This window comes from Rhinoderma darwinii, chromosome 6 (assembly GCF_050947455.1).
Source record: "Rhinoderma darwinii isolate aRhiDar2 chromosome 6, aRhiDar2.hap1, whole genome shotgun sequence".
Taxonomy (NCBI): domain Eukaryota; kingdom Metazoa; phylum Chordata; class Amphibia; order Anura; family Rhinodermatidae; genus Rhinoderma; species Rhinoderma darwinii.
Genome location: NC_134692.1, coordinates 117,122,202 through 117,149,312, shown reverse-complemented (window position 1 = coordinate 117,149,312; position 27,111 = coordinate 117,122,202). Strand labels below are relative to the sequence as shown.

General features: G+C 42.2%; 1 protein-coding gene across 2 annotated transcripts in view; it reads right to left on the bottom strand.

Moving 5' to 3' along the window:
- LOC142655694 (BOS complex subunit NOMO3-like) overlaps nt 1-27,111 on the bottom strand; it is a 54,792-nt gene that overhangs the window by 14,178 nt on the left and 13,503 nt on the right. For both annotated transcript variants that reach the window (XM_075830166.1, XM_075830168.1), the window contains exons 8-26: nt 25,014-25,151; nt 22,919-23,008; nt 20,637-20,742; nt 19,555-19,705; nt 19,288-19,465; nt 18,092-18,233; nt 16,764-16,895; nt 14,385-14,521; nt 13,385-13,472; nt 12,444-12,507; nt 11,635-11,730; nt 9,185-9,394; nt 8,550-8,632; nt 7,447-7,606; nt 4,851-4,977; nt 4,628-4,741; nt 3,958-4,085; nt 2,035-2,176; nt 614-697 (exon numbers count right to left, since the gene is read on the bottom strand). In XM_075830166.1, the coding sequence (XP_075686281.1) occupies nt 614-697; nt 2,035-2,176; nt 3,958-4,085; nt 4,628-4,741; nt 4,851-4,977; nt 7,447-7,606; nt 8,550-8,632; nt 9,185-9,394; nt 11,635-11,730; nt 12,444-12,507; nt 13,385-13,472; nt 14,385-14,521; nt 16,764-16,895; nt 18,092-18,233; nt 19,288-19,465; nt 19,555-19,705; nt 20,637-20,742; nt 22,919-23,008; nt 25,014-25,151 (2,370 nt within the window). The remainder of the gene's footprint in view (nt 1-613; nt 698-2,034; nt 2,177-3,957; nt 4,086-4,627; nt 4,742-4,850; nt 4,978-7,446; nt 7,607-8,549; nt 8,633-9,184; nt 9,395-11,634; nt 11,731-12,443; nt 12,508-13,384; nt 13,473-14,384; nt 14,522-16,763; nt 16,896-18,091; nt 18,234-19,287; nt 19,466-19,554; nt 19,706-20,636; nt 20,743-22,918; nt 23,009-25,013; nt 25,152-27,111) is intronic.

Sequence of the window (27,111 nt, the reverse complement as noted above, 5' to 3'; positions counted from 1 at the left end):
TGTGTACAGCGAGAGCTTTTCCATCATACATGCGAACTTAGGGAAAGAACGTGATGTGTAGGGGGCCTAAGAGCACAGTTTACGCTCAACCAAGAGGTGGGATTGCTAAAAATCATACATCAAAAACCAACATACGTGCAAAATGGCACAACCTCTCTTTTGTAAAGTCGAGAACGGTCAACTTAATTAAAAGGGATTTTCCCAGAATCAAATTATCACCTATTCACAGGATAGGTCATCGTTTTAGGATCGTGGGGTCCCCACCACTGGGACCCCTCCTCACTGCTCGACTGCAGTGAGGAGGACATTGAATGGAGTGGGCTGCTTGGCTGTTTGTCATTCCCGTAGATATTGAATGGAGCGGCAGCGCGCATGCTTGACCACCGCTCCATTCAATGTCCTCCTCACTGCGGTCGAGCAGTGAAGAGGAACGCGGGTTCGGGATGCCCGGTCTCACGATAGTGGGGGGGCCCCAGTACTGGGGCTTGCAGCAATGACAAAACGCTCACCTATCCTGTGGACAGGTGACAATTTATGAATCTGGGAAAACCCCTTTAAGAAAAAATGAAAAAGTAATCAATCATCAATAGCACATAACAAATTCAGAACTCACCTGTATTGCCCGATATGCAGGCAAAGCACGTTCAATATGATCATTTCCTTCAGCCTTTAACTGAACATGGTAGAAACACCCCGGCTGAAGAAAAAAATGGAAATAATTAAGCGAAATATTGACACCAGGATTTCTGGAAATACCGCAGAAGCCCAAGACAAAGCTGGCAAAAGGGGAAGGCGGCAGAATATACCCAGTCTGTATCACATATCCATGTTATGAACATTACCCATTATTGTACATGGCAGTGCTTCTCAAACTATAGGAAGCACTCGCTGGTGTGGGGTTCCCCAACTATTGAGGATGAAAGCTAGGGTGGCAGTTTTGACCGGAGTGGTTATATACGGATCTCTCCTTCTACGCAAGATGTTACTGCAACAATCTCTACTTTAGCACCATAAGTGACTAGACTTAAAGAGGCTCTGTCACCAGATTTTGCAACCCCTATCTGCTATTGCAGCAGATAGGCGCTGCAATGTAGATAAGAGTAACGTTTTTATTTTTAAAAAACAAGCATTTTTGGCCAAGTTATGACCATTTTTATATTTATGTAAATGAGGCTTGCAAAAGTCCAAGTGGGTGTGTTTAAAAGTAAAAGTCCAAGTGGGCGTGTATTATGTGCGTACATCGGGGCGTTTTTAATACTTTTACTAGCTGGGCGCTCTGATGAGAAGTAGCATCCACTTCTCTTCAGAACGCCCAGCTTCTGGCAGTGCAGACACAGCGTGTTCTCGAGAGATCACGCTGTGACGTCACTCACAGGTCCTGCATCGTGTCAGACGAGCGAGGACACATCGGCACCAGAGGCTACAGTTGATTCTGCAGCAGCATCAGCGTTTGCAGGTAAGTAGCTACATCGACTTACCTGCTAACGCCGATGCTGCTGCAGAATCATCTGTAGCCTCTGGTGCCGGTGTCCTTGCTCGTCTGACACGATGCAGGACCTGTGAGTGACGTCACAGCGTGATCTCTCGAGAACACGGCTGTGTCTGCACTGCCAGAAGCTGGGCGTTCTGAAGAGAAGTGGATGCTACTTCTCATCAGAGCGCCCAGCTAGTAAAAGTATTAAAAACGCCCCGATGTACGCACATAATACACGCCCACTTGGACTTTTAAACACACCCACTTGGACTTTTGCAAGCCTCATTTGCATAACTACAAAAATGGTCATAACTTGGCCAAAAATGCTCGTTTTTTAAAAATAAAAACGTTACTCTTCTCTACATTGCAGCGCCGATCTGCTGCAATAGCAGATAGGGGTTGCAAAATCTGGTGACAGAGCCTCTTTAAGATGTACTTAGTTTTGAAGACAAAAAATTATGCAATTTTTTTAATTTTAAAAATAGGAGTGTAAAACTTAATAAACTGCAAAGTTAAGACATAAAAGGACAACTGTGGCCCCTACAATCATCCACACTAACCCTTAATCCTCGAAGCCTGAATTTGCCCTCTTCATCGGTGACCGTGTCTTCACCATAAACCGAACAATCCTTTTGACCCAGAGCTTCCACCGACACTCCCTGCTCAGGTTCACCATTCAGAGACGAAACTGTTCCATAACAACTGCAAGGAGATGGGCAAAGAAATGTCACAAACTCAATGAGGAGTCTTCCTGGTGAAGATCTAGTGTTCAGGACTCGAGCAGACTAAAATCTTTCCCAAATATCATTAGTGAAAGGGCAACCATGGATTTCGGATCCTGCCACTAGGAGGCAGAAATTGAGCAGAAAGTATTGGGCTCCTCCTGGTTCACACAACTTCACCAGTAAATCTATTTTTTTATTTTACAATATTCTACATGCTACATGGCCAAAATAGACTTTAAGGGAATCGGATACTATAATTTTACAAGTGTGCCTATAAGACAAGGCTCTGGCACCATGACGAAGGCTGTATAGAAGTTTGCCGCATGGATTCCCTTAGTTCTGCAGAATACCTGCCATGGGATGGGAGTCTCTAGATATAAATGTTAGCATAAGAGGTACGCCATCATTCACCCTCAGACTGGCAACCCAAATGTTTTAGGTTTAAAGATTTCAGTAATAACCTATAATTAGACGGGGTGTGGCCTGACTGATTGGACAGTGTCAGACTGTGTAGGGACATGCCCCGCAGACAAGGGGAATGGTATCATCCAGTTGTCAATGTATTCATACATTTCCAGGAGGAGTAACAGAGGAATGGCACACTGAATCGTTCTAAGAAAAGAAGATCCAGAATTGTTCTGTTATGGGGAATGCAGGGATTTACTAAATTAGACATGTCAGGAGAGGAGACAGGTCCACTTTATGACACTGGTGTGTTTGAAGAGTCTGTGCTGAAAACACACAGTTCACATTTTAATGGTATCATTTGCCTGATTTTCTATCCCGGCATTTCAGCATACTCCGTACCTTTGATGTGGGTGATTAAAAAGCATTAAAATAAAAAATAAAAAAATCTAGAAAAGGAAAAGGTACTAAAAAACAGCAGCCCTTAGTATTATGATACTCATTAGGAAGAAATATATACATATTTAATAGAATTAGATAGAGCAATGAGCACAATGTGGTACATCCAGACAACGACCGACTGCCGTCAAGAGTCATAAACCACATGTAAAATTCTATTGGGAATGATCCTGAGCCCGCACCGGCGACATTTTAGTGTTTTCTACCCCATAAAGTTAAACTGCATACCGGGCTGGTTTATAATTTCATCAGATTATCTCCTATCATTTACTAAAGCCATCACTTATTTTATCTTTAACGTAGGCACCTGTTGTAAATTTTGGATTAAACATATTGTTTTCTGTAATATGAGCACAGTTTAATACAATTAAGATGACACAAGTTAAAAATGGTCTGTCAACTTTAAAATGAACCTGTCACTTTGAAACAACTGGGCCCTGGATCCCGGCACTCCACACTCACGAGTACCTGTCCTAGCCCCCCACGTTGTTCTGGTGATCTTACCCCATGGAGAACCTCTTTTTATTTTACGATCAATCACGCAACCCCTCTCTCCTTCCTAATAATTCTCACACGGTTTTACAACAAGATTTTGGCTATTCTGCTGTATTTTCATGTCTGTACTGACCAGGAGGGCACTAGAGAAGAAGGTGGGCAGGTCAAGATTCATTTCTACAGAGCCAGCGGTAATCCACTCATAACTATGCTTATTATAGCACATTTTTAATGGCCAATTAAAATACTTTTGTGTATAATATTAAAAGATAAAAATGAATTAGGCTAGTGTAAGCAATTGATGAAGATTACCTGTCCCTTTTTTTTTTTTTTTTGAAGAAACTACATTAAGAGTCACTCATTCATTATTCATTTCATTTAAATAGTTAAAATAGTGACCTGTACGCCGTCCTGTAGCCAGTGATTTTAATCTTTAAATTCTGCCCTTCTTGTGCCTCTATCATCTGAGAGGAAGGCTCAAAACGAAACTCCTTCATCATGGGTTTAAAATAATACTGACCAGGGCTCTGAAAGAAAAAGCCATTTGTATTCATTCTACATAAAAATATACGGCTACTAATTCCCTCAGAACATTAGTCAAAACGGTTGAAATCAGAAATGGTGCAAATCCGCAGTACTGACGGGTTCAATGTCAGCAGGTCCTGTGTCTCTCTGACACGCAAGATCGAGCGGTTAACATTCACAAGTTCAGAACTTAGATGTGATCGATAAAAGCTCAATCTTGTGTGTCAGGGACACGCAGGACCCGCTGTCACTGAACCAGTCAGTCCCGCTGAGCTGACGTATTCAGTTCCTAGCGAACGATACAGCTGCTCTGTATACAGAATACAAATCAGCTGTATCTCAAAAACTAAAAATAATTCTTAATAAAATGTATTTAGGAAATTGCACCAAACGGATGCATAATTTTATTTAAAAAAAGCACAATGTCAAAAAGGTGCACCCTTTATAGGGAGCCATTCTGTGGTCGGAACCAATATTCAGCAGAATGGCGGGAGATGGACCAGTTTTACATGCCCAACATCAGGTACATCGTTTTGTACATTACCAGGTTTGAAAAGGTTAACATCCCGTTGTCCTGGGTGAGAAGATTGGAACGGAACATTCCGCCACTAAGAGACAAAAGAACTCCGGCGAGGGGCTGGTCATCTTCTGATCGGATCTGTATAGATCAAAGAATTTAGTTAGTGTGGAAAACTTTTAGAAATAAAGCTTAATGTAGAATTCTGAAGGGAAAGGAAAAGAACTGGTGACGTGATCGATACAAATACCTCAAATGTAACTCCTGCAAGGGCAAAAGCATTGAAGTCTCCCACGGTTCCATCAACAGCAGTCAACACAAAGCCTTCTTTCTGAGCAGAAATGGTGTACTCCAGGTCGCTGTGTAAAGGTCCCACACTGTGCAAAAAACAGGCCATTCAATAGTTACATGCGAGAATAAACAAACAATAAAAAGCCACAATCAATAAAAGGCAGCAAAACCTAAGGTACAAGTGGAGTCAACATTAAAAAGGCAACTTGTAAGATTACAAGAAGTCATGCAGGCCTTTGTTAAATGTTCATTTTAATCTCACCTGTGTTCTACAAGATTTTACGTTTTCTTCAGGACTATTATTTAAAAAATCGATCGAGAATGAATTAGCATCCTCTGTGGGGTCACCTGCTATACATAAAGTACTTCAATGCTCTTTTAAATTAAAGGGTGACTGCACTTTCAAAAACTTTTGATAGGTCATAGAAACATTTCCAACGTTTGGATTGGTGGGAGTCTGGGTGCGGAGACCCCCGCAGTTGCTGAAACAAAGGTGCAAAAGCACTCAGCGGAGCACCCTGCACCTTCAGCTGTGATCAGCACTCATCCTCAGGCTGAAGATGGATCACATAGACGTTCTAGGAGAGAGTTCTAGTATCTATAAATCGTATTAGGCCGTGTTCAGATCACTTTTTTTTTTCCATTTAACGTGCTCCTTGGGAAAGCTCCCGATGTAAACACAAAGTGCTCATAGACTTCGATTGCTAGACGGAGGCCAAAAGTGTGTCCTTTTTGCCTATGCCTAATCAATATACCTTGGAATCCAGTAAAAAAAAAAAAAACAAAAAAAAAAAACAAGAGACATAATTTTGGCGGATGCCATAAAAGTCTATGGGTGACGTACGCCACTGTATGCAATTTGTTACAGGCCTCTATTAAATGTATATGTCGGGAAGCTCCAATTACATCTCTGTACATATATGGACAGTGCACAGGAGCGTCCCCTGGCTGAAATAAAAAAACAGGGGGCCTGGAGCAGACAACGATGATGTTCTTGGCGGTGTGTGGAGGGAACATGTGTGAGAGAGGGGGCTCGCTGGACAGCAGCAGCAGCAGAGTGTTAGTGGCCGGCAAAGCACGAGAGTGCATGAGAGGCTGTTACTTTATACCAGGCGTCTCAAGGACGCGGCCCGCGGGCCGCATGCGGCCCCTGGGGCTGTCATCTGCGACCCGCGGGACACAGAGCCGCTAGTACAGTATCTGCTCCGAGACTCTGGAATTCCCTGACATCGCTGTCCATATATGGACAGTGTGTCAAGGTCTTCCCCAGAGCGGAGTCCCGGGCAGAGCGGTAGTAGAGGCTCTGCTCCGGGACTCTGGGGAAGCCTCCGACATCGCTGTCCATACATCAACAATGATGTCAGGGGCTTCCCCAGAGCAGGAGTCTCGGTGATGTCATGATCACAGCTGGAGTCCCAGGAAGAGCCTACTAGCGCTCTGCCCGGGACTCCATCTCTGGGGTTGCCCCTGACATCTCTGTTCATATATGGACAGTGATCTAAGGAGCAGAGCTGGAATCCCAGGCAGAGTGCCAGAAGCGGGACTCCAGCTCTGGGCAAGGCCGTGACATCACTGTGGCAGCATCCACCGGGGGCACTGCGGCGGCAGCATCCACCGGGGGCACTGCGGCGGCAGCATCCACCGAGGGCACTGCGGCGGCAGCATCCACCGAGGGCACTATCTAAAAAGCGGCTGCCCAGTCTTGACATGTGTGCTAACTGAGCCGCCGGACTGCATTTAGCGACACTTAAACTGGAATGCTGGATTGTTGAAATAAGCACGTGGAGAAATCTCTCAAATTTTAAACCCAACGGTATTATTATAGTAATGTAGTATTAGTATTATAGTAATATAGTGTTATAGTAGTTCAAATAACTAATTGATTAACAATAATTTTGTATTGTATCAAATTTGAAAGTAATGCAGCCCGACCACTTCACATTTTTTCTATATGCGGCCCACTTACCCGGCCGAGTTTGAGACCCCTGCTTTATACTAACACTCGTGTGTGTGTATGTGTGAGAGTATAAAGTATCCCAGACAGCCCTCGGAGACTGGCTATCTGCACACTCCAAATCCAGGAAGCGGGGTATTCCATCCGTCTCCCAAAATCAAAGCAGCAGCCACATGACCTAACTACTGGCGCTGTGAATCGGTGAAGCACTGCCAGCCAGGATCTGGCATGGATACTGCAGTGGTTGCCAGAGGACAGGAGTGAAGCTTATGTGTGGTAAAGGGGAGGGAAAAAATGTGGAGACAAGATGAAGAACTGGTGGGTAGCTGAAGGAAGAGCGGTGAGGATGCGGGTCGGACAGAGGGACAACAACAATGGACCGGTAGTGATATGGAGGGAGGAGGACGATATGAAGGGAGATGTACAGTGTGGGCGATATATAGCCCACTGAATGCCTATACAGTGGGATAGGTCGCAGTCTTTCGTCAAATGTATACGCTGGGATTCCTCCCAACGCATACCTCCGACAGAAGGCAACAACGTGATGTGAACATTGCCTTATACGTATACTGTTGTGTAAAAAATAAAAAAATGGACAAACCTGTATGAACCTTTATCAGCAGTAAAAACGGTTATGAGAGGTGAAGTTGCTCCTTTCTCACTGATTACAATCTCAACACCCTCTAATTCTGGGTGTATCTGTCCCTCGAGGAACAAGCCAGCTTTCCCTTGAATTTCTATTAACTTTCCTGGGCAGCTTTCTGAAAAAGTCAACAGGATAAAAACAAAGGTAGAAGGATTTCTAGCACAAACCAGAACATTGAATGACTACACGTCTTCCACGTTTACCATTTCCAGACTTAAATATTTAACCAAACACGAACGTTCCAGAAACAATTCATACATTTTACTATAATAATAAAACAATCTTAAAAGGGGTAATCCATAAATAATTTTCACACCAAAAGTCCAGAAATGCTGGTAATCGCTGTTTTAAAGCAATTTGCAGTGTAGCTAGAATATAAAAATACCTCTTATCTTTATTTTGCTTCCCTAGTCTGTGCTGCCGGGGGAGGGGCTCTGAGCAGAATTAGTCTCCTTCCCCCTATGGCAGCTAACAATATAGTCCCTTCTTACTGCCCCTGCAGATAGGTAACATGGGATCCAGAGTAGTGAAGGTATATAGACTATGCGACATCCACAGTATGCACTCCATTAGTAAACCATGAACATATAATTAAATAAAACAATAAAGGCTGAGTGGGCACGTGCAGGGTTCATATCTGCTGGCAGGATGCAAAGGTTTACAGTCCGTATAAGCTGTGCAGAAGGAGTCTCCTCAGCTATACGGCCATGCTACTTTAGAGGCTCTGCTCCTTCCCTGACAAGCAGGGCAGAAAGCGATTTCTATTGGCTGATCTGCAGTAAACAGAGGATCACTATGCAGAGACCTGGCTGTGGGGAGAGAGTGACTGAGTATGCGTGTCCACCAGCACTCAGCTCATTAGGAGGACGTGCACATTGCTATACACTTTCATCACCAGATGGTACCATACTATGCAAGTAAATGGCATAACTTTTCACTAAATGTTTATTTTTTAACAGCATGTAAATGGCAAACATTGTTCGTATTGTATGATCTATACAATGAATATGATATTTAATGGTGGGACGACCCCTTTAATGTTTATGACAGCTCTTTACCTCCACTGACGACAGTCTCCACAGAAGGGGGATAGAAGAGAAGTTCTTTAGATGAAGGGGTCACTGTGATCTTCTCACCAGATCTAAATGAAAAAAAAAAAACTATTGTTAGCCTGCCTTGTATCTCTCCCCTCTACTCCTCAAAAAACACAAACAGATCATGGTTGAGTATGTCCAATGAGAGGACACTAGTGGGAATTGCAGTGATCTGGAATCCATCACCTGAGCAATTTTAACCCTTAAGGACCGAGCCAAATTTGGTCTTCAGGACCACAGGAACGTTTTACATTCCGTCAGCAATAACTTTTTCACTTATATGTCAATGTAGCGTTTGATGCTGTTTGCAGATTTCTTAGCCATAATTTTGGGGCACATATAAATTAATTCATTATTTTCTATGAATTTATTTATAACGGAGGAATAAATGAAAAAAGTTATTCCACCATATTTTTTGTAAATGCATTTTCGAGTAGTTTACCGTTTATCTCAATTGACAAAATAATTTTATTGTCGGGTTATTACAAATACGGGAATAACTAATATGTATGTATCTTTTTCAATGTTTAGTTAAAAACTCATTTTTTTTTAAAAATTAAATAAAAACGAATAAAAATCTACTATAATTTAGACCTCACCTTGCCCAGTAAGAAAATTCATAAGTGAAGGGCCCCTGGAGCTCCTCTACAACCTCCTGAACTGGTGGTTGTATATCAGTCTCTTCCACAATGGATTTCTCTCTCTCCAACCTCCGGGCCTGAATTTCCGCTAGCTGCTGCTCTCTCCGTGTCTCTTCAATAGATTTCAGCGGTCCTAAGACCAGGGCTGGTTCAGTGTCTATGGAAGATCTGGAGGAAAAAACACATTACAAGGTTAGGTCCACCTTTGCAATCAACGAATATATACAAAAAAAAAACAACACATAAAGCAATTTTCCATATAGTCTTGAATAAAAGTCTACCGTTTTGTGACTGCAAAAGTCTAAAGCAGCCGAGAGTGTTAAGTCCCTCTAACCTAAACAATTAGCGGGGAGATTTATTAGGACTGCCTTTACTCTGTTACGCAGCTAGCCACAGAGTAATATTTCTGCCAGCTAGGAGTAGATTTCCGCTAAAATTTTAAATTTTTGTTGGGCAATGGTCGTTCCGCCCCTTTTACTAAGCTCTACCTCCTTTTTCGAAAAGTGCAAAGAGCGACGTAAACGGCTCAAAAGTCGCAATTTATCTAGCAAATTGCTATTTTTAATTTTTTTGCGACTTATCTACGCTAGAAAAAGTTGAAAAGTTCTCCTTTAGTTTTCACATAGCAAAAGACAGATACCAATTTCCTCGCAGAAAACTGTCTAAGCTTGTATAGGGATTCATTACAATTAAAGGGGTATTCCAACCAAAAGCATTTATCACTTATCCACTGGAGCTCACAGAGGACGTCTACACTGGATATTAGACGAGAGCAACTGTATATACCGCTCAGCTGTGAGAAGTAACAGGTCTTTTGGGGGTTTTCACCCTCCTGATGTAAACAAGGATGTTTTAGAAATGTAGGCAAGCAGAGCTATTGAAAATGGTGAGAAATTAAAACCCACTCGGGTACATTTACCGATTCTGCCACATCATATAAAATGGTGCGCTAGGCTAAAGTGCAGAATTTAATACATTTTATCAATAGCGAGCTCGCCTTGTTCATAAATCAGGGCTGGACGAATTCCAGAAGTCAGGTGGCCAATGTGCATTGAAATTTGCTGGTGGCGCCTAGTTTTTGGGGTTATTTTCGGTTTCTATCTATGGTAGTTCTTATAGTCTGATTACTAAATCAAACTGGCTCCTGGAATGGTCTAAGGCCTCGTTTTCACTTCAGTATTTGGTTTGTATTTTTCATACTTCATACCGTTTTTAAGAGAAGATCTGAAATGGATTCAAAAAGAAAAGTTGAAGTGTTTCCATTATATTTTGTATGTTTGGGATCAACTTCTTGTTTTGTCTTTAAAAAAACAATACAAAAAAAAACAAAACAACGAATAAAAATGACTAATTAAAAACTGAAGTGTGAATGAGGCTTAAAGACAGCCACACATTTTATAAAAGTAGCGTGACATTTGGACGATCGTTTGGCCTGCAAATATACGTAAGGGCGGATTTACACGAGCGTGTGCCTTTTTGCGCACGCAAAAAACACGGCGTTTTGCGTGCGCAAAAGGCACTTAACAGCTCCGTGTGTCATCAGATAGGATGTGCGGCTGCGTGATTTTCGCGCAGCCGCCATCATTATGACACTCCGTTTGGATGTTTGTAAACAGAAAAGTACGTGGTGCTTTGGTTTCCAAACATACTTTTGACTGCTGTTGCGCGAATAACGCGCGTCCCACGGAAGTGCTTCCGTGTGGTGCACGCGATGTGCGAAAAACGCAGAAATATAGGACCGGTCGTGAATTTTACACTGCGCAAAAATCACTGACAGTCTGCACTGCCCCATAGACTTGAATAGGTCCGCGCGACATGCGTGAAAAACACGCGGGTGGCACGGACGTATATCGCGTTCGTGTAAATCCGCCCTTAGGTCGACTCGTCCATACACATCCGATGATTTTGGCCATTATAGTCGTTTAATATGCCCAATGACATGTGACAAATATTCTGCACGTACCCTCGTGGATTTTTAAAAAAAAATTCTAATGAGCACACCAAACAAATACAGACTATATAACATTTATTTCAACATTTCTTCTTCTGGATCCCCCCCCCAAAAAAAAAAAAAAAAAAAAAGAATAACCCAAATGGGGAACGTTATAGTCCTTAAAAAAAAAAAAAAAAAGTTAGCCATAAACATTCAAACTTTGCAATACTCGAAAGGAAATTTTAACACGGTTGACCATTTTTTTAAAATAATTTTTGGCTGCCATTGGTCGGTTGCAACCATCATTCGGGTTTAAGATGAGGAAAATTCGTTATGGTTGAAATTGTCCAATTTAAAGAAGTTTCGTCCAATGTGTACGACCACCTTAAGTGACTCCTAAAGTCAGCTGCTTTACCTAGACCATCATTGCTCAGTATATCATACAAAGTCAACCTGCAATTGTTCTTGCTCTTACTTAATAGTGACAGTCACATCCATTAGTTTATCAGTGGTTATGGCCCCCTGGACATGATGTCGTACCGCGGTCAGAGTAAGGATACTAGGTGAGGATCTGTCAAGTAAAAAGAACGCAGTGACATTAGGTTTTCGAAGTACAAGCTTTGAATATACGCACAGACCATTTTATCAGTCCTTCATGAAGGCCGCGTTCACTCCTGCATTGGCATTTCGGTTGTCCTGCTCCATCAGAGCCCAACAACAAAAATACCGGAAGCACCAATTCCGTTGTACAACAGACACCACCGGCAACCGATGGAACCCATTGACTTTAATGGCTTCTGTAGGGTTTCCATTGGGGTGTCCGTGATTTTAGCAGAAAGAATATCACAGCATGCTGCACTATCGTTTGCGGTATTTTCATCCGGACCTGTGATGGAGTCCCCTAACGGAGCGGCCAACACAGATGTGAACATAGCCTTGAATTTACTACTTGAATGCCATCAGCTAGTCCATTAAATCATTCAGTGCCTTTACAAGTATATCAGGTGTGTGACACCATTCTTTGAATTTGCATTATTTTTCACAGTATTTACACAGACTTTCGTGGGTTTATTACACGGCACAACATTTTATTCTCTACTATAGTCCTCTCGCCAAAAAGGAAGCTATTAAATAGTGAATTATGCTAAACGTTTACTATACAATATTAGGATGTCCTCAATTCTAGCGCCTGGTGCTGGTATCATGGGAGATTAGACTTTACAACTGGTAATAATTGTTGAAATTATACATCACAGAATAAAACACAAAATAAAAACGGCTTACGTATCATAAGTGTAATGAGCGTGTTCAAACCGATGGCAGGATCGCGGGGTGACCTTGTAAATACCTGAAAACAATATTAGTTACAAACAGGAAAACATCAGCTGTATTCAGAAGGGAGGCAATGAAAATATGAATACAGAATTCATATTTGCCTTCAATTAAAATATTGCTTATACCCACAGATCAGTAACCCCTTCACAGTCACAACAAGAGCGTATTATCAATGGGTCAGGGACTGATAGGGATAGCGGTAGAGGAAAGAGCAGAATGGGCAGGGGACATTGCAACTGACTATGCGGTGGCCCCATCCGCAAGATCTCAGGGACCTTCATGCGTCGGCAAAGTGTTGCTCTAGAACCCTTGGCACAAGCCTTATTTTAGTGCACCAGGGAGGTGCAGGCAGAAGCCACTACCGATAAATGGTTTCCCCTGCACTCAGAGCTGGCCAGTACAAAACGGTTATGGCCTTTCCCATTGCCTGATCACGGCTCGAGATGAATTGTGGATGAATATATTTTTTAACAGTACATCTGAAGCGATCTTTAAACTTGACTTTTAACGCATTAAACTTTTAAACTTTAAAAAAAAAAAGTCAGTGACATGTCAGAAGTTTGATCGGTGGGGGTCCGAGCACGGAGTGTTCAGGCTCATACACTTTCCATTGAGCCCGTACACCAATTGCCCGCTCACCTGAGAGCTTCTCTGTTTTAGCGATCGGTAGGGGTCTCAGATCCCCACCGATCAAAACTTCTGTCATGTCAGAAGTTTTTTTGAAAGTATAGTTACCCTATAAATACAGTGGCACTTGAACATGACTTTTTCAATGTATTTAAAGGCTTAAGTGAGAAGTTTCCATGCTGCAGCAAGTTATCGTTATCAGGGTCCAGTAGACTCATATGTTGAAATTATAAATCTCAAAAGTAAAATCTGTGGAAAATTACCTGGTTTTGATAGGCAGAATCTATTGACCCCTTTTGTTAGATTATACACACCAACATGTTCTGGGGCATTTCCATCTTGGTAGAATTCCTGTGGAAGAAAAATGTAAAAGGTTCATAAATAAAAAGAGAAAAATAAAGAATAAAGTACAAAATAAATAAGGATAAAATAAATGCAGATAATCTATGCAGTAAAATTGTAACACTTTGCAGTAGGATTTCTCAGTATAACCATTTTAAAACGGTAACGTAAAAGGCTTTGTCCAGTTTAGATAACCCCAGTTTATGACCGGTACCGGGATTGCTGTTCCCGTGATCAGGGTTTGTTTTTTTTTCCCCAGCCACGGATTACAAATACTCTTTGCAGTGGCTCAGGTGGGCCTGACCCCTCTATATTACCTCCGTATGCTTACAGGCTCACAAGATCTCACTAACCTGTTCTTCATTTGGTCAGTGGCACCATTCTCATTTCTTATTGCTATACAGCTCTATGTGTCATGTCCATAACTAGATTATCCCCACAGCTCTTTTCCTAGTATATTTTGTCATGCTCCGCCCCTTGTGTCTTAGGCACTGTACAAATTTTATTTCTCCCCTCCTTGCTCTGCCTCCCCCTTTGTCACTTATAATACGTTACAATTGGCTATTGTAACATAAGCGAAGTGTCTGTCCAGGACCTACGTGTCCTGTATCCCGATTCTTCTAGGCAGTGCTCCATTCACACATTAGAGATATAATAAATCCTCTTCCTCCTTGAGGACTATGGCGCTTGTTGCACTGGGGGGAAAGACTCGAGAACCGCTCAGACGTTATGTCATTATTAATAAATCTTCTCCATTGTTCTATCGCTAAGAGAGAAGAGACTGGTAAACAAAAATAACTCCGGGTCTACGGAAAGTAATTATATGATTTCATGCAAAATTGAACATCAAAAGGAGTTATGAAGACAACACAAAGGGATCTAAGAGCATCTAAAATGGGTCTGCATATGTTCTTCACTGACCAGTGTTATGCCGTGTGAAAGGGAACATCGGAGCATGTAGCCGGTCTGTCTGAACTCAATGCCAGCAATGTCATCTTCTGTAACTTCAAACTCCAGAGATTTATTCTTCCAGCACCAATCTTCCTGGATGATACTCACTTGGAAACAGAGGAAAAAAAATAAAACATTTATGATCATGTATTTCAGGGATAACAAGTGTGGATTCCAAAGCTCCGGGTTTTCCAGGACTTTTTATAATCGATGGCCTATCTTTAGGAGAACACCAACAAAAAAAAATAATTATTCTGCTCACTGTGCTTCCTATAGTATCAGGCGTTACCTCATTCAGATGGTGCTCTGATAAATCGGCATCGGTAGACGGCATAATCCACGAAGAAAGGCAATTGAAAAATCCAGCCCTTCATCCAGTGAGATTAAAAAACAACATCTTCATTTATTTCAATACATTAAAAAAATTAACATCCTAGAAATAAGATCATCTAGATTTAATTTATTTCTAGGATGTGTTAGGCCTCATGCACACTAACGTGCTTTTGCGGCCGCAATTCCCCTGAAAATCCACGAGAGAATTGCGGCCCCATTCATTCCTATGGGGCCATGCACACAACTGTGGTTTCCACGGTCCGTGCATGGCCCAGGAGCCCGGACCGCCGAAAGAACGGGCATGTCTTATTATGGCCGTGTTCTGCGGTACAGGCTCATAGCAAATAATGGCCGCGGCCATGTGCACGGTCCGCGGTTTGCGGGCGGCTTGCTGGTGACACTCCGCCCCCGGCCAACCCTAAAATCACGGCCGTGCACATGGCTTTTAATGTATTGAAATAAATATTTTTTAATCTCACTGGATGAAGTTCTGGATTTTTTAATTGCCTTTCTTCATGGACTATTCTCAGGATAGTTCATCAATAACAGAATGTTGGGGGTCCAACTCACAACAGCCGAGCCGATCAGCTTACTGAAGGGGTCACGGCGACGAACGCCGCGACTTCTTCCTAATTTACCAGGCACAGTGCTGTACACATCCGTAGCTGCTGGGTCTGGGATTGCAGTTCTGATCTTATTAAAGTGAACAGGACTGAGCTGAAATCCCAAGCACAGTCACTACGGATGAGTATGACCCGGTGACTGGTAAACTACGAAGAGGCTGCATCGCTCTCCGCCAGAGCCCCTTCAGTCAGCTAATCGTGGGGTGTTTGGATTCAGACTCCTATTGACCTGATATTGATGACCTACACCAAGGAAAGGCTATCAATTTGAAAGTCCTGGAGAACCCCTTTAAATTACGCTATACCCCGTACTAGGACAGAACGGCAGAGCTGACAAGGCTTCTGTATACTGTACGTGAATATGTGGCTGATGAGGCTTGTCAACACTACAACTTTTTTTCTTCAATATGAAAGTTTAGGCAGACCACAACAAAAAGGATCATAACGCCTTTACAGGTCTCATGGTTAATTGATGGAAGAGATTTTCCTTGGGGTGTCAATTACAGAAATGAGGCAACTTGTAAGATGATGGGATATGGATATGTAACATGAGGGACAATGCTAGATCATCACAAATAAATATGGAAGGGAGCAAAAAATAAATAAATGGAAGAGGGATGAAGAATCGACAGTATTGGACAAAGAGCCTCAGTATAGAGAAAAAAAAAAAACAAAAAAAAAAAAACCAACACGTTTCTTCCCTAAGGCTATGTTCACACAATCCAGACAGAATCTGCAACCAGAATCGCGCATGCGCCCTGCTGCTCCATTCATTGTTTATAGCACTGCCGGAGATAACCGAGTACTACGCTTGGCTATCTCCAGCCGTCCCATAGACCGTAATTGGAGCAGCAGTGTGCATGCTCGACCTGCCGCTCCATTCATTTGGAGAAACAGGACCCCCGTATTCGTGATCGGTGGGGGTCTCAGCGGTTGGACAACCACTGATCAGCATGTTATCACCCATCGTGTGCTTAGGAGATGTCCCAAGATTAAAAGGTTAACCTTAAATGGTCCATTCACATGCTCCTAAAAAGCTGCACGTGAAATAAGAACGACGCCGCAGATTTTATAATCCGCAACATGCTTATTATTCACAGATTCTTCAAAATCCACAGCAGATGTGCCTAATTCAAATCCAGAGCCTGTGAACATACCATAACTCAGAAGATCCCTTACGTAGGCTGCATGGATACATTTCAAGGGGTCAGTAAACTTTTAGAGACACAGATTACATTTGTATTCTCAATAACCTGTAACTGAAACTGGTCCTAGGCTTCAACGATAAGAGAATGCATTGTGCATAGAAGTATTAAGGACGGCGAACATAGGTCATTATGTATCTTGAGAGCAGTATTTATTATTATTTTTTACATATTAAATATTTCTCTACCTTTATATTTGCCGGGTAAAACGTCCTCAAAAGAGAATGTCACCCCTTCTGTTTTGCTGGAAACCTGTAGAGAACGTTTCTCTCTCTGCCGGCTCACAGACTGCAATGTCACCGTCAGGTCCCCACAAGCATCTTAGGAGAACAGAAAAGAAACATTGTACATTTCAAAAACCTAAAGAGAAATAAAATCTTAAAAAAAACAAAAACATCTTAATAACTACAATAATTCCCCAGTATTGCAAGAAATAACTGGCAGCAGCCAATAAGGGCCTGTTCACATCACCGTTCACTTTCCGTTCCGGCGTTCCGTCGGTTCACCCGACGGAAACCTCCCACGGAACGGAAACGAACGGTGATGTGAACAGGCCCTAAGCAGCAGAATAATATGTCACTTTTTTTCTGTGAGTCGGATTTTAAATCTCCGCCCACATTTGCACAGAGACGGAATTCCCGCTGAAGTCAATGGTTGACGGATTTCACCGCTGAATCCAAGTGAATGGGGTCCAAAGGGTAATGCCGGTTTCTGCACATAAGCCTTATTCCTCATAGAATGAAAAGTTATACCATTTTCGCATATACTTTCTGCATCGTTATCTCCGTTTTTAATATCTCTGCTTGAAGTCATTGAATGAGAACCTTAATTGCTTTCTAAGGCCCCATGCACACGGCTGTGTCCGTAATCACGGCCCGCGATTGCGGGCACGGCCGTCCGTGGGCAGCCACCCGCATTTTTGGGCTGTGCTCCCATACAAAGTATGGGAGCTCCGTAAAAAGCAAAAAAGATAGGACATATCCTATCTTTTGCGGTACACTTCTACGGCCCGGACACCTTCCCGCAAAAAAACGGGAAGGTGTCTGTGGACAATAGAAGTGAATGGGTCTGTAATTGTGTGATGTAGACAATAATAATCGCTGTATAACATGCAGGGTAGTTATTAAAAGTTAGTTCATCAACATTTCATTGGTAAGTAGACTAGTAGACTAGAATACTCTGTAAGGACTAGCTCACACTGAGTTTTTTGGTGCTGTTTTAGATGCAGAAACCGTGCCAAAAAACATCCCGTGCTTTCAATAAGAAGCAGAGGCGGTGTTTTCCCGCGAGTGGAAAAAAAAACGCTTGCGGGGAAAAAAAAAGTGACATGCTCTTTCTTCCCGTGGTTGCGTCTCTGAGCTCCCATTGAAATAAATGGGAGGCAGGGAAAACGTGGCAAAGAAAGTGCAGGCAGGGCAAAGTCTTCCTCAAAATTCCTCAAGGAATTTTGAGGCAAATTATTCTGCCTGCAAAAAACTCCTAAAGTTCAACCGTCATTGTAATATATTAAACATACCAAGACAAGATACTTTGCCAGAAACAGAGGCCAGAAATTGGGAGAAAGACACATCCATAACAGGCTTGTCCGTTACAGTCACAGGGAACACAGTCGGTTTTAATGCCAGCCCAGCTTTAGCCTCCACTTCTGATATAGAGACCTGTAAAAGGGAGAAGATCACTTTTTTTTTTAGCGTAACAGGCTTTTTTTTTTTTTTAAAGGGGTTATTCAATCATAAATATATTTTTTGTATAGATCATACAAAATGGACAATTTTGCCATTTACATGCGGTTAAAAAAATTATCCAGTAAATCGTATGGTGCCATCTGCTGCTTAGTTTATAGCAATGTGCACATCCACCTAACAAGCCAAGTGCTAGTGGATACGCATGCTCAGTCACTCTTCCCACAGCCAGGTCTCTGCATAGCGATACTCTGTTCATTGCAGATCAGCCAATAGAAATAGCTTTCTGCCCTGCTTGTCAGGGAAGGAGCAGAGGCTCTGCAGTAGCATGCCAGTATAGCTGAGGAGACGACTCCTTCACAGCTTGTTAGGACTGTAAAGCTCTGCATCCTGACAGCAGATATGAACCCTCCACATGCCCACTCAGCCATTGTTTTGTTTTATTTTATTATATTATATTTTTATGGTTTACTAATGTAGTGCATACTGTGGATGTCACACAGTATATACCTTCACTACTCTGGATCCCATGATCCCTATATCTGCAGGGGCAGTAAAAAAACAAAAAAAATAACAAAAACGATATTGTCAGCTGACAGAAGGAGGAAGGAGACTGCTCAGAGCCCCTCTCCAGGAAGCACAGATTAGCAGCAGCATCAATGGAGGACAAAAAGCAACTATGAGGTATTTTTATATGCTAGAAACACTGCAAGTTACTTTAAATTAGCCATTACTAGCATTTCTGGACTTTTGCTATAAATGATTAATGGTATAGTATAAAGGATTCATACAATAACTGCTTTAACTATTTAAACACTAAAACATAAAAAAATGATGTTATACAGCATTAAATCAGGTGGGGGGGGTTTAATGGTTAAATGAGGCTTTTCTGACACTGATCAATAGAAAAACATTTTTTATATATAATATATATATATATATATATATATATATATATATATTTATATAAAGAAAACTCCTTGCTCATTTGGCCTCAGCACTAAGGGGCAAAGCTGAAATACAGTATTACCTGAATATTATAGGATCCTCTTCTAGCCTGGAAGCAGAAGGCTCCATGAGAGTCGGACTCTGATGTCAGGACAGAAACCCTTTCCTTGTCTTGTGATGTCAGTGTCACTTTATATTTACTCATCATCTTAATACTATCAGGAAAATGTGCGATAGAAATATCTCCGCACACACTGAATCTGGAAACAAAGAAAAAAAAAAAAAAAAGTATAATTACCCAAACAATTACAAGACTGAAAACACAACCGTAATCTCCAGGTCGACTAACCTTGCGGCTACGATGTCAGCGAGCTGTGGAGTGTTTGGAGCAATCTTAACAGTGAGTGTGTCAAAAAAAATATGTTCCTTCTGAGCATCAATACTGTATGTACCAGCAGTCATGTTCTCCAGACGGAAGGATCCATCAGCATTAGTCATAACTACGTAAAGAGGAGAGAGAGGATAAAGATTTACCTTATTACATAGCACCAATAGAAAATGTATTCCTTCACATTGGTCCTAGTCTGCACTGGAGCGTACCATCTAGACCAGTGTCTATTTTACTGATGGACCCTAAAGGAAAATAGCAAATGATGATTTGTGACTGCTAGGCTATTCTTTACACTGCAGCTCTGCTCGTTCACATTCTTTGTATAGAAGTAAAAACCCACCAGAAACACAGCAGTGCATGGAGTGCCTATTTAGAAAGGAAGAGTAACCAACGCACATACTGATGAAAATAAGCATAATATGGGGTGCTCCTAGATCAGTGCATTAAGGCTGGGGCCACATTGGGACTTTTATAGTGATCCTTTCCAACTGTAGCCATTGAGCTAAAGCTGCAGTCCAGAGGAATACATTAGTTGTATGCAACTCCATACACGCCTGTGTACTGAGGTTGTCACTCAATAGTTAAAATGGTTATCCCCATCTTATAATGTTATGGCATATCACTAGGTATGACCTCTGGGACTCCAGACAATGCTCAGAATGAAGAGACCAAGGTCCCGTCTGCTTATTTTGCACAGCTGTGTTCATGTGAATGGCGGTGTACTGCAGTTTCCTGAACAGATTGTGGCTGGATGCGCCGTAGTGCAAGGAATAAGCTAAAAAGGACCTTAGTCCCCCCCGTTCTCAACATTGGCAATGTCCCAGAGCGCTTAGGTAGCAGGTCAGCTCCTTGTTTTTGACAATGAGTGGAATTTGTAGTAGCGATCAGGAAGTGATGGCATATTCTGGCAATATGCCGTCACTTACTACCATAGGACTACCCCTTTAAAATCGTAAAGCCGTGCTACAGACACTTTCGTAATATTAAAAGCTTGCATTCAGTGTTGCAACGTAAGTCAGATGCAGTGACCTTGCTATTACCTTTCATCTGGTTGTTGAGCGTGACCACAGCATCTGCAACTCCTTCACCATCTAGCCCATTCAGCACGCGACCAGTGACAGAAAATCCCATGACATGAAAGATCGGCTGAATTAAAGAGAGGTAAAAGGCTTTTACTCACAAAAGACTATCAGAAAAAAAAGGGCATACGATGTGAACAAGATCATAACGCTGCGCCATTGAGTAATAAAAAGGTCATCAAAGGGTTTAAAAGTTAAATAAACGTTTAACTTGCTAAACCCTGTGATCAGGGAAAATACACAGCGAAATGATATTAACCCCTTAATGACCGGGCCATTTTGCACGTTAATGACCAAGGATTATTTTTTGTTTTTCCACGGTCGCATTCCAAGAGTCGTAACTCTTTTTTTATTCCGTCGACATAGCCGTATAAGGGCTTGTTTTTTCCGGGACGAGTTGTATTTTGTAATTGTACCATTTTTAGATGCTTATAACATATTGATTAACTTTTATTAACTTTATTTTAGGAGAGAATTGAAAATAAGCAGCTATTCCAGCATTAATTTTCACGTTATAAATTTACGCCGTTTACTATGCAGCGTAAATAACATGTTAACTTTATTCTATGGGTCGGCACGATTACAGGGATACCAAATGTGTAAAGGTTTTATATGTTTTTTCTACGTTTGCACAATAAAAACCCTTTTAGAAAAAAATTACTTGTTTTTGCATCGCCGCGTTCCAAGAGGCGTAATTTTTTTATTTTTCCGTCGATGTGGCCGTACGTGGGATTGATTTTTGCGGGACAATGTGTAGTTTTCATTAGTACTATTTTGGGGTACATAGGACTTATAGATGAACTTTTATTTTATTTTTTATGGGGGGAATGGGAGAAAAGAGAGAATTTTGCCGTTGTTTTTTGCGTTTTCTTTGGACGCCGTTCATCCGGCGGTTTAATTAATGTGTTCATTTTATTGGTCAAGTTGTTACGATCGCGGGGATACCATATATGTGTATGTGTGATTTGTTTTGACCGTTTTATTAAATAAAACCACTATTTGGGGCAAAAAAAGTAGTTTTATTTGACTTTGACTGTAATTTTTTTTATTTTTTTTTTCACAAACTTTATTTAACGGTTTTACTTTTTTTTTTTTAGTCCCACCAGGGGACTTCACTATGCGATCTGCTGATCGCATATATAATGCTTTGGTATACTTCGTATACCAAAGCATTATTGCCTGTCAGTGTAAAACTGACAGGCAACCTGTTAGGTCATGCCTCTGGCATCGCCTAACAGGCAGATGCTGAAGGCAGACCTGGGGGTCTTTGTTAGACCCCCGGCTGTCATGGAAACCCGACGGCGACCCGCGATTTGTTTGCGGGGGCGCCGATCGGGAGACAGAGGGAGTTCCCCCCTCTGTCAAACACATTAAATGCCGCTGTCACTGTTGACAGCGGCATTTAATGGGTTAAACTGCCGGAATCGGCGCGTGCTTCGATTCCGGCAGTTGCAGCAGGAGCCAGGCTGTGTATAACAGCCGTGCTCCTGCCGCTGATCGCGTGGGTAAACTGTCAGTACCCGCGCGATCACAGGACGGATATATCCGTCCTCCTGCGCGAACTAGCAGCTGCTGAGGACGGATATATCCGTCCTTCGGCGTTAAGGGGTTAATCCATCAGACTGACATATTAAAAACAAAAAAGTAAAAAAATAAATAAATAAAAAAATACTCCTTAGACTGGGATCTCAAGTTGCGTTGAATTACGACAAAACTGTGCCAATTTGCCTTGATCTTTGTAACAATCTCTGCAAAATGGTGCGGTTTTGGCACAATCCGTCGCAAAAACCACGACATGAGATTTCAGCCTTAGGGCAGAAAGATATAGAAAAAATAAAATACAATAATACAAAAAAGTATTTCCCCCTTCATGATGTCCCGATTTGTCTCATGACGAAAACCCCTTTTCGTATACCCTATTAGGACATATAGACTCCTCTTTTACTCCATGAGTAAGAGGAGAGCCTGTAAAAAAAAAAAGCGGAACTCACTCTGGCGAACCCGGCCGGTCTGTGTGTTACATAGACCACCATTCATTTGAATGCCTGCCATGTAATACATCCGTATGGCCGGACACGGCCTACAAAAGCGGCGATGAGCCACTGCAGTAATTATTGGAGGGCCAGACAATCTAATAAAAACTACATTTTGTTAGCCTGGCTGTAAGTCGTCACATTAACAAATTCTAACTGTAAGATGACAAAATAAAGCAGATGGTGTATGATCATTTAGAATTATTCTACCTCTAATTTAATACTGTCGTGTTTTACAGTGAAATCAATCCTGGATGGAGCAACGTCAAATGTAATCCTCTCTCCCCGGTAAAACGGAATCTAGAAAAAATAAAATACAGGAAGAGGTTGAAAAAGTACATGCCCCAAAATAACATTCAAATGAAATCCATGCAAATTAACGGATATTAGACAAACCAAAGACTTCTCCAAAAGGACGAGACACCCATCTTTAGACAGCACTGTTTTGAGGTTTACTGCCCCTCACCCTTACAGAGCAGTGTACAGGTCAGCTAAATTATATGCCTCAGACGCAGTGGTAACCATTACCCTGCTCTGTACTGGTGAGGAGCAGTAACCCAGGAACAGTGCTGTCTACAGATCGGTCCCTCTTCCTTATGGAGGAGTCTTTGGTTTGGCTGATAGGAGTTAATTTGCATACTTTTTTTTTCCCATGGAGCATTGACTGTAAAGAAGTCTCCATAAACTGCTTGGTCTCTTCAATGAGAACCATACCCCCCCCCCCCCCTCCAGTTAAATCAAATCCATGAAAAGGTAGTGAATGGCACAGCAAATACATATGTACAATACACATATGTAGAAGAGCTTATATAAATGTGCAAATATACATAGACACTGACTGAATGGATTGTATTTTTGGCAGCAGATTGTATAAACTAAAGGGTTATTCCCATCTCGGACACTTATGGCATATTCACAGAATAGATCAGAAATGTCCGATAAATGTGGGTATGACTTTTGGGACCCGCATCTCTCTAGAACGGGGCCCCATGACTCCTGCTCTACCTTCTCCCAGTGGGCTCCGGTCACTGGCTAATGAGGTGGCCGGGTTCTCCAGAAACAGACGAGCGGGTTTTACTACGCGGCTTTCGACGTGAATGGGAGTTACAGAAACGGAGTAGCACAGCGAGCTACGCTGTTTCCATTATCCGGGAGCTATAGAAACAGCGTAGCTCGCTGTGCTACTCCATTTCCATAACTCCCATTCACTTCTATGGGAGTTCCAGAAACAACGTAGCAAAACCTTTCCGGAAAACCCGGGCCACCTCGTCAGTCAGTACCTGGAGCCCAGCAACAGCAGGGACGACGGGGCTCAGGGGCCCCTGTTGTAAAGATAGGCGCAGGTCCCCATAGTTAGGACCCGCATCTATCGTATATATTTAGGGCATATACTGTGGCTATGCCATAAATGTCGAAGATGGAAATACCCCTATAACTAAATTGATAGATCAATAGCCGGGTAAATTTTAAGGACCACGGTCTGTAGGTTTTTAAATAACCTTACAAAGAAGTTGACATGCTGGTAATAGTCGCCAGCAGTGTTCTACTCCCACCAGCAGGTGTCCCCTGCTGTGCAACCTGCATTTTCGAAAGATCTGACCAGAACACCACCTATGCCATCTTGTTTTCCACAGGGAAACATTGACGTTGCATACTGGTCATGAGGCAAATTAGTCCAGCTTTACAGCACTTCTAGGTTCGGTATGCCAAACAGTAGGCACATGGTATAACCCGGCTTGAATATACCAATTATAATGAAAAGAAAGTCTGTTAAGCAGCAATACACATTACATAATTGGACAAAGTGGCCAATTCGGACTGGTTTAGTCGACGCTTTTTGAAAAATATTTAAGATGGTCGGGCATTTTTGTTTTGTTTTTTTTGCCCATTCGTGGTCTGCAATGATGTGAATGGCGTTGGTGGCCGAGCACATTAAAACATTCATTGCTGTGCACATGGTTTTTTTTCCTACATCGGCCCAAAGGGTGCTGCTGTATTATGTAAGGCACCAATGTAGGACTATTCAGCTAATCCAGTCTTGCATGTTCTATGTGGGTGATCGTACAAACAATCCCATATAGGACTGATGGGGCGCCCGTCAGCCGCCTTTTATCTAATGTGTATGACTAGCGGATCTGTATATTTGTAGCAAAAGAGGGCAGGATTAAAGTAATGAGAGAGCATTTGTTGGTGGATTTAGCTAAGGAAGCTCCCCATAGATTACTCCACTAAGAGGAGATTAACGGTCTAGTCAGTTTAAAAGCAGACGGTTCATTAGATAGGAAGAGACACCTTCCTCACTCACCACGCTGTAATCCCCACTTGGCAGTGACGAGAAAGTAAAGGACCCGTCCTCTTTAGATGTGGCATGACACAGGTATGAAACGGATTCATCTTTATCCTGAAAGCCCTCAACCGGTGACAGATTGCAGCCGAGAATATCCTGCGGTGAGAACATTAAATTACACGGTGTAAAGTACAATTCAAGAGGATCTGTGACAGATCAAGCCCTCTTTACACTGGGTCATCTCTAAGAAGCCCTAACTAATCAGTGCCCGTATTGAATTACTGACTCATGCCAACTCACCTTTCAGCAGTGGGGACTTTTTAAAGGGAACTCTGTATGCTAATCAGTAAACCACTTACGACTTACCGACCAAGGGGAATCAAACCACTTGCATACCAACAGTGTCGGAATTCTAACCATGTGATCCCGCAGTTAGAGGGACGTACGGATTAGAATGTAGCATATACCTTTAAAGGGCCCCCTAATATATGCCATAGTTTAACCCCTCAAAGTCCAAGCCATTTTTGCATTTTTTCATTTTCAGTTTACACTCCCCGCCTTCTAAGAGCCATAAACTTTTTTATTTTTGCATCAATAGAGCAGTGTGAGGGGTTACATGCCGATCAGCTATTATGAAGGGGCCAGAGCGCTCATACGAGGGTTGCTTCCCCCTCATTTCCTTTACTGCTAATTGGGGCTGGGTGATTTTGCCCAAAAATAAAATCTCGATTTTTTTTCAAGACTTTGGGCGATTTTCGATTTGAATCTTGATTTTCTTATTTTTTTCCGTTTGCGCCGAGCAGGCACTCTGGAGCGAGATTACATTATAGTGTCTGAATTGTGAGCAGGACCCTGTGCAGTACCGAAACCACGATGGGGCTTTAATAAATGACCTTAAAGAGGCTCTGTCACCAGATTTTGCAACCCCTATCTCCTATTACAGCAGATAGGCGCTGCAATGTAGATTACAGTAACGTTTTTATTTTTCAAAAAACGAGCATTTTTGGCCAAGTTATGACCATTTTTGTATTTATGCAAATGAGGCTTGCAAAAGTCCAACTGGGCGTGTATTATGTGCGTACATCGGGGCGTTTTTACTACTTTTACTAGCTGGGCGTTCTGACGAGAAGTATCATCCACTTCTCTTCAGAACGCCCAGCTTCTGGAGTGCAGACACACAGCGTGTTCTCGAGAGATCACGCTGTGTCGTCACTCACAGGTCCTGCATCGTGTCAGACGAGCGGGGACACATCGGCACCAGAGGCTACAGTTGATTCTGCAGCAGCATCAGCGTTTGCAGGTAAGTCGATGTAGCTACTTACCTGCAAACGCTGATGCTGCTGCAGAATCAACTGTAGCCTCTGGTGCCGATGTGGCCGACACGATGCAGGACCTGGGGCAGGAAGTGAGTGACGTCACAGCGTGATCTCTCGAGAACACGCTGTGTCTGCACTGCCAGAAGCTGGGCGTTCTGAAGAGAAGTGGATGATACTTCTCGTCAGAACGCCCAGCTAGTAAAAGTAGTAAAAACACCCCGATGTACGCACATAATACACGCCCACTTGGACTTTTACTTTAAACACACCCACTTGGACTTTTGCAAGCCTCATTTGCATAAATACAAAAATGGTCATAACTTGGCCAAAAATGCTCGTTTTTTAAAAATAAAAACGTTACTGTAATCTACATTGCAGCGCCGATCTGCTGCAATAGCAGATAGGGGTTGCAAAATCTGGTGACAGAGCCTCTTTAAAGAGGCTCTGTCACCAGATTATAAGTGCCCTATCTCCTACATAATCTGATTGGCGCTGTAATGTAGATAAGAGCAGTGATTTTTATTTTGAAAAACGATCATTTTTGAGGAAGTTATGAGCAATTTTAGATTTATGCTAATTAGTTTTTCAATGGACAACTGGGCGTGTTTTTACTTTTGACCAAGTGGGTGTTGTAAAGAAGTGTATGAGGCTGACCAAAGTAAAAACACGCCCAGTTGTTCTTTAAGAAACGAATTAGCATACATCTAAAATTGCTCATAACTTGCTCAAAAATGATAGTTTTTCAAAATAAAAACAACTGCTGTTATCTACATTACAGCGCCGATCAGATTATGTAGAAA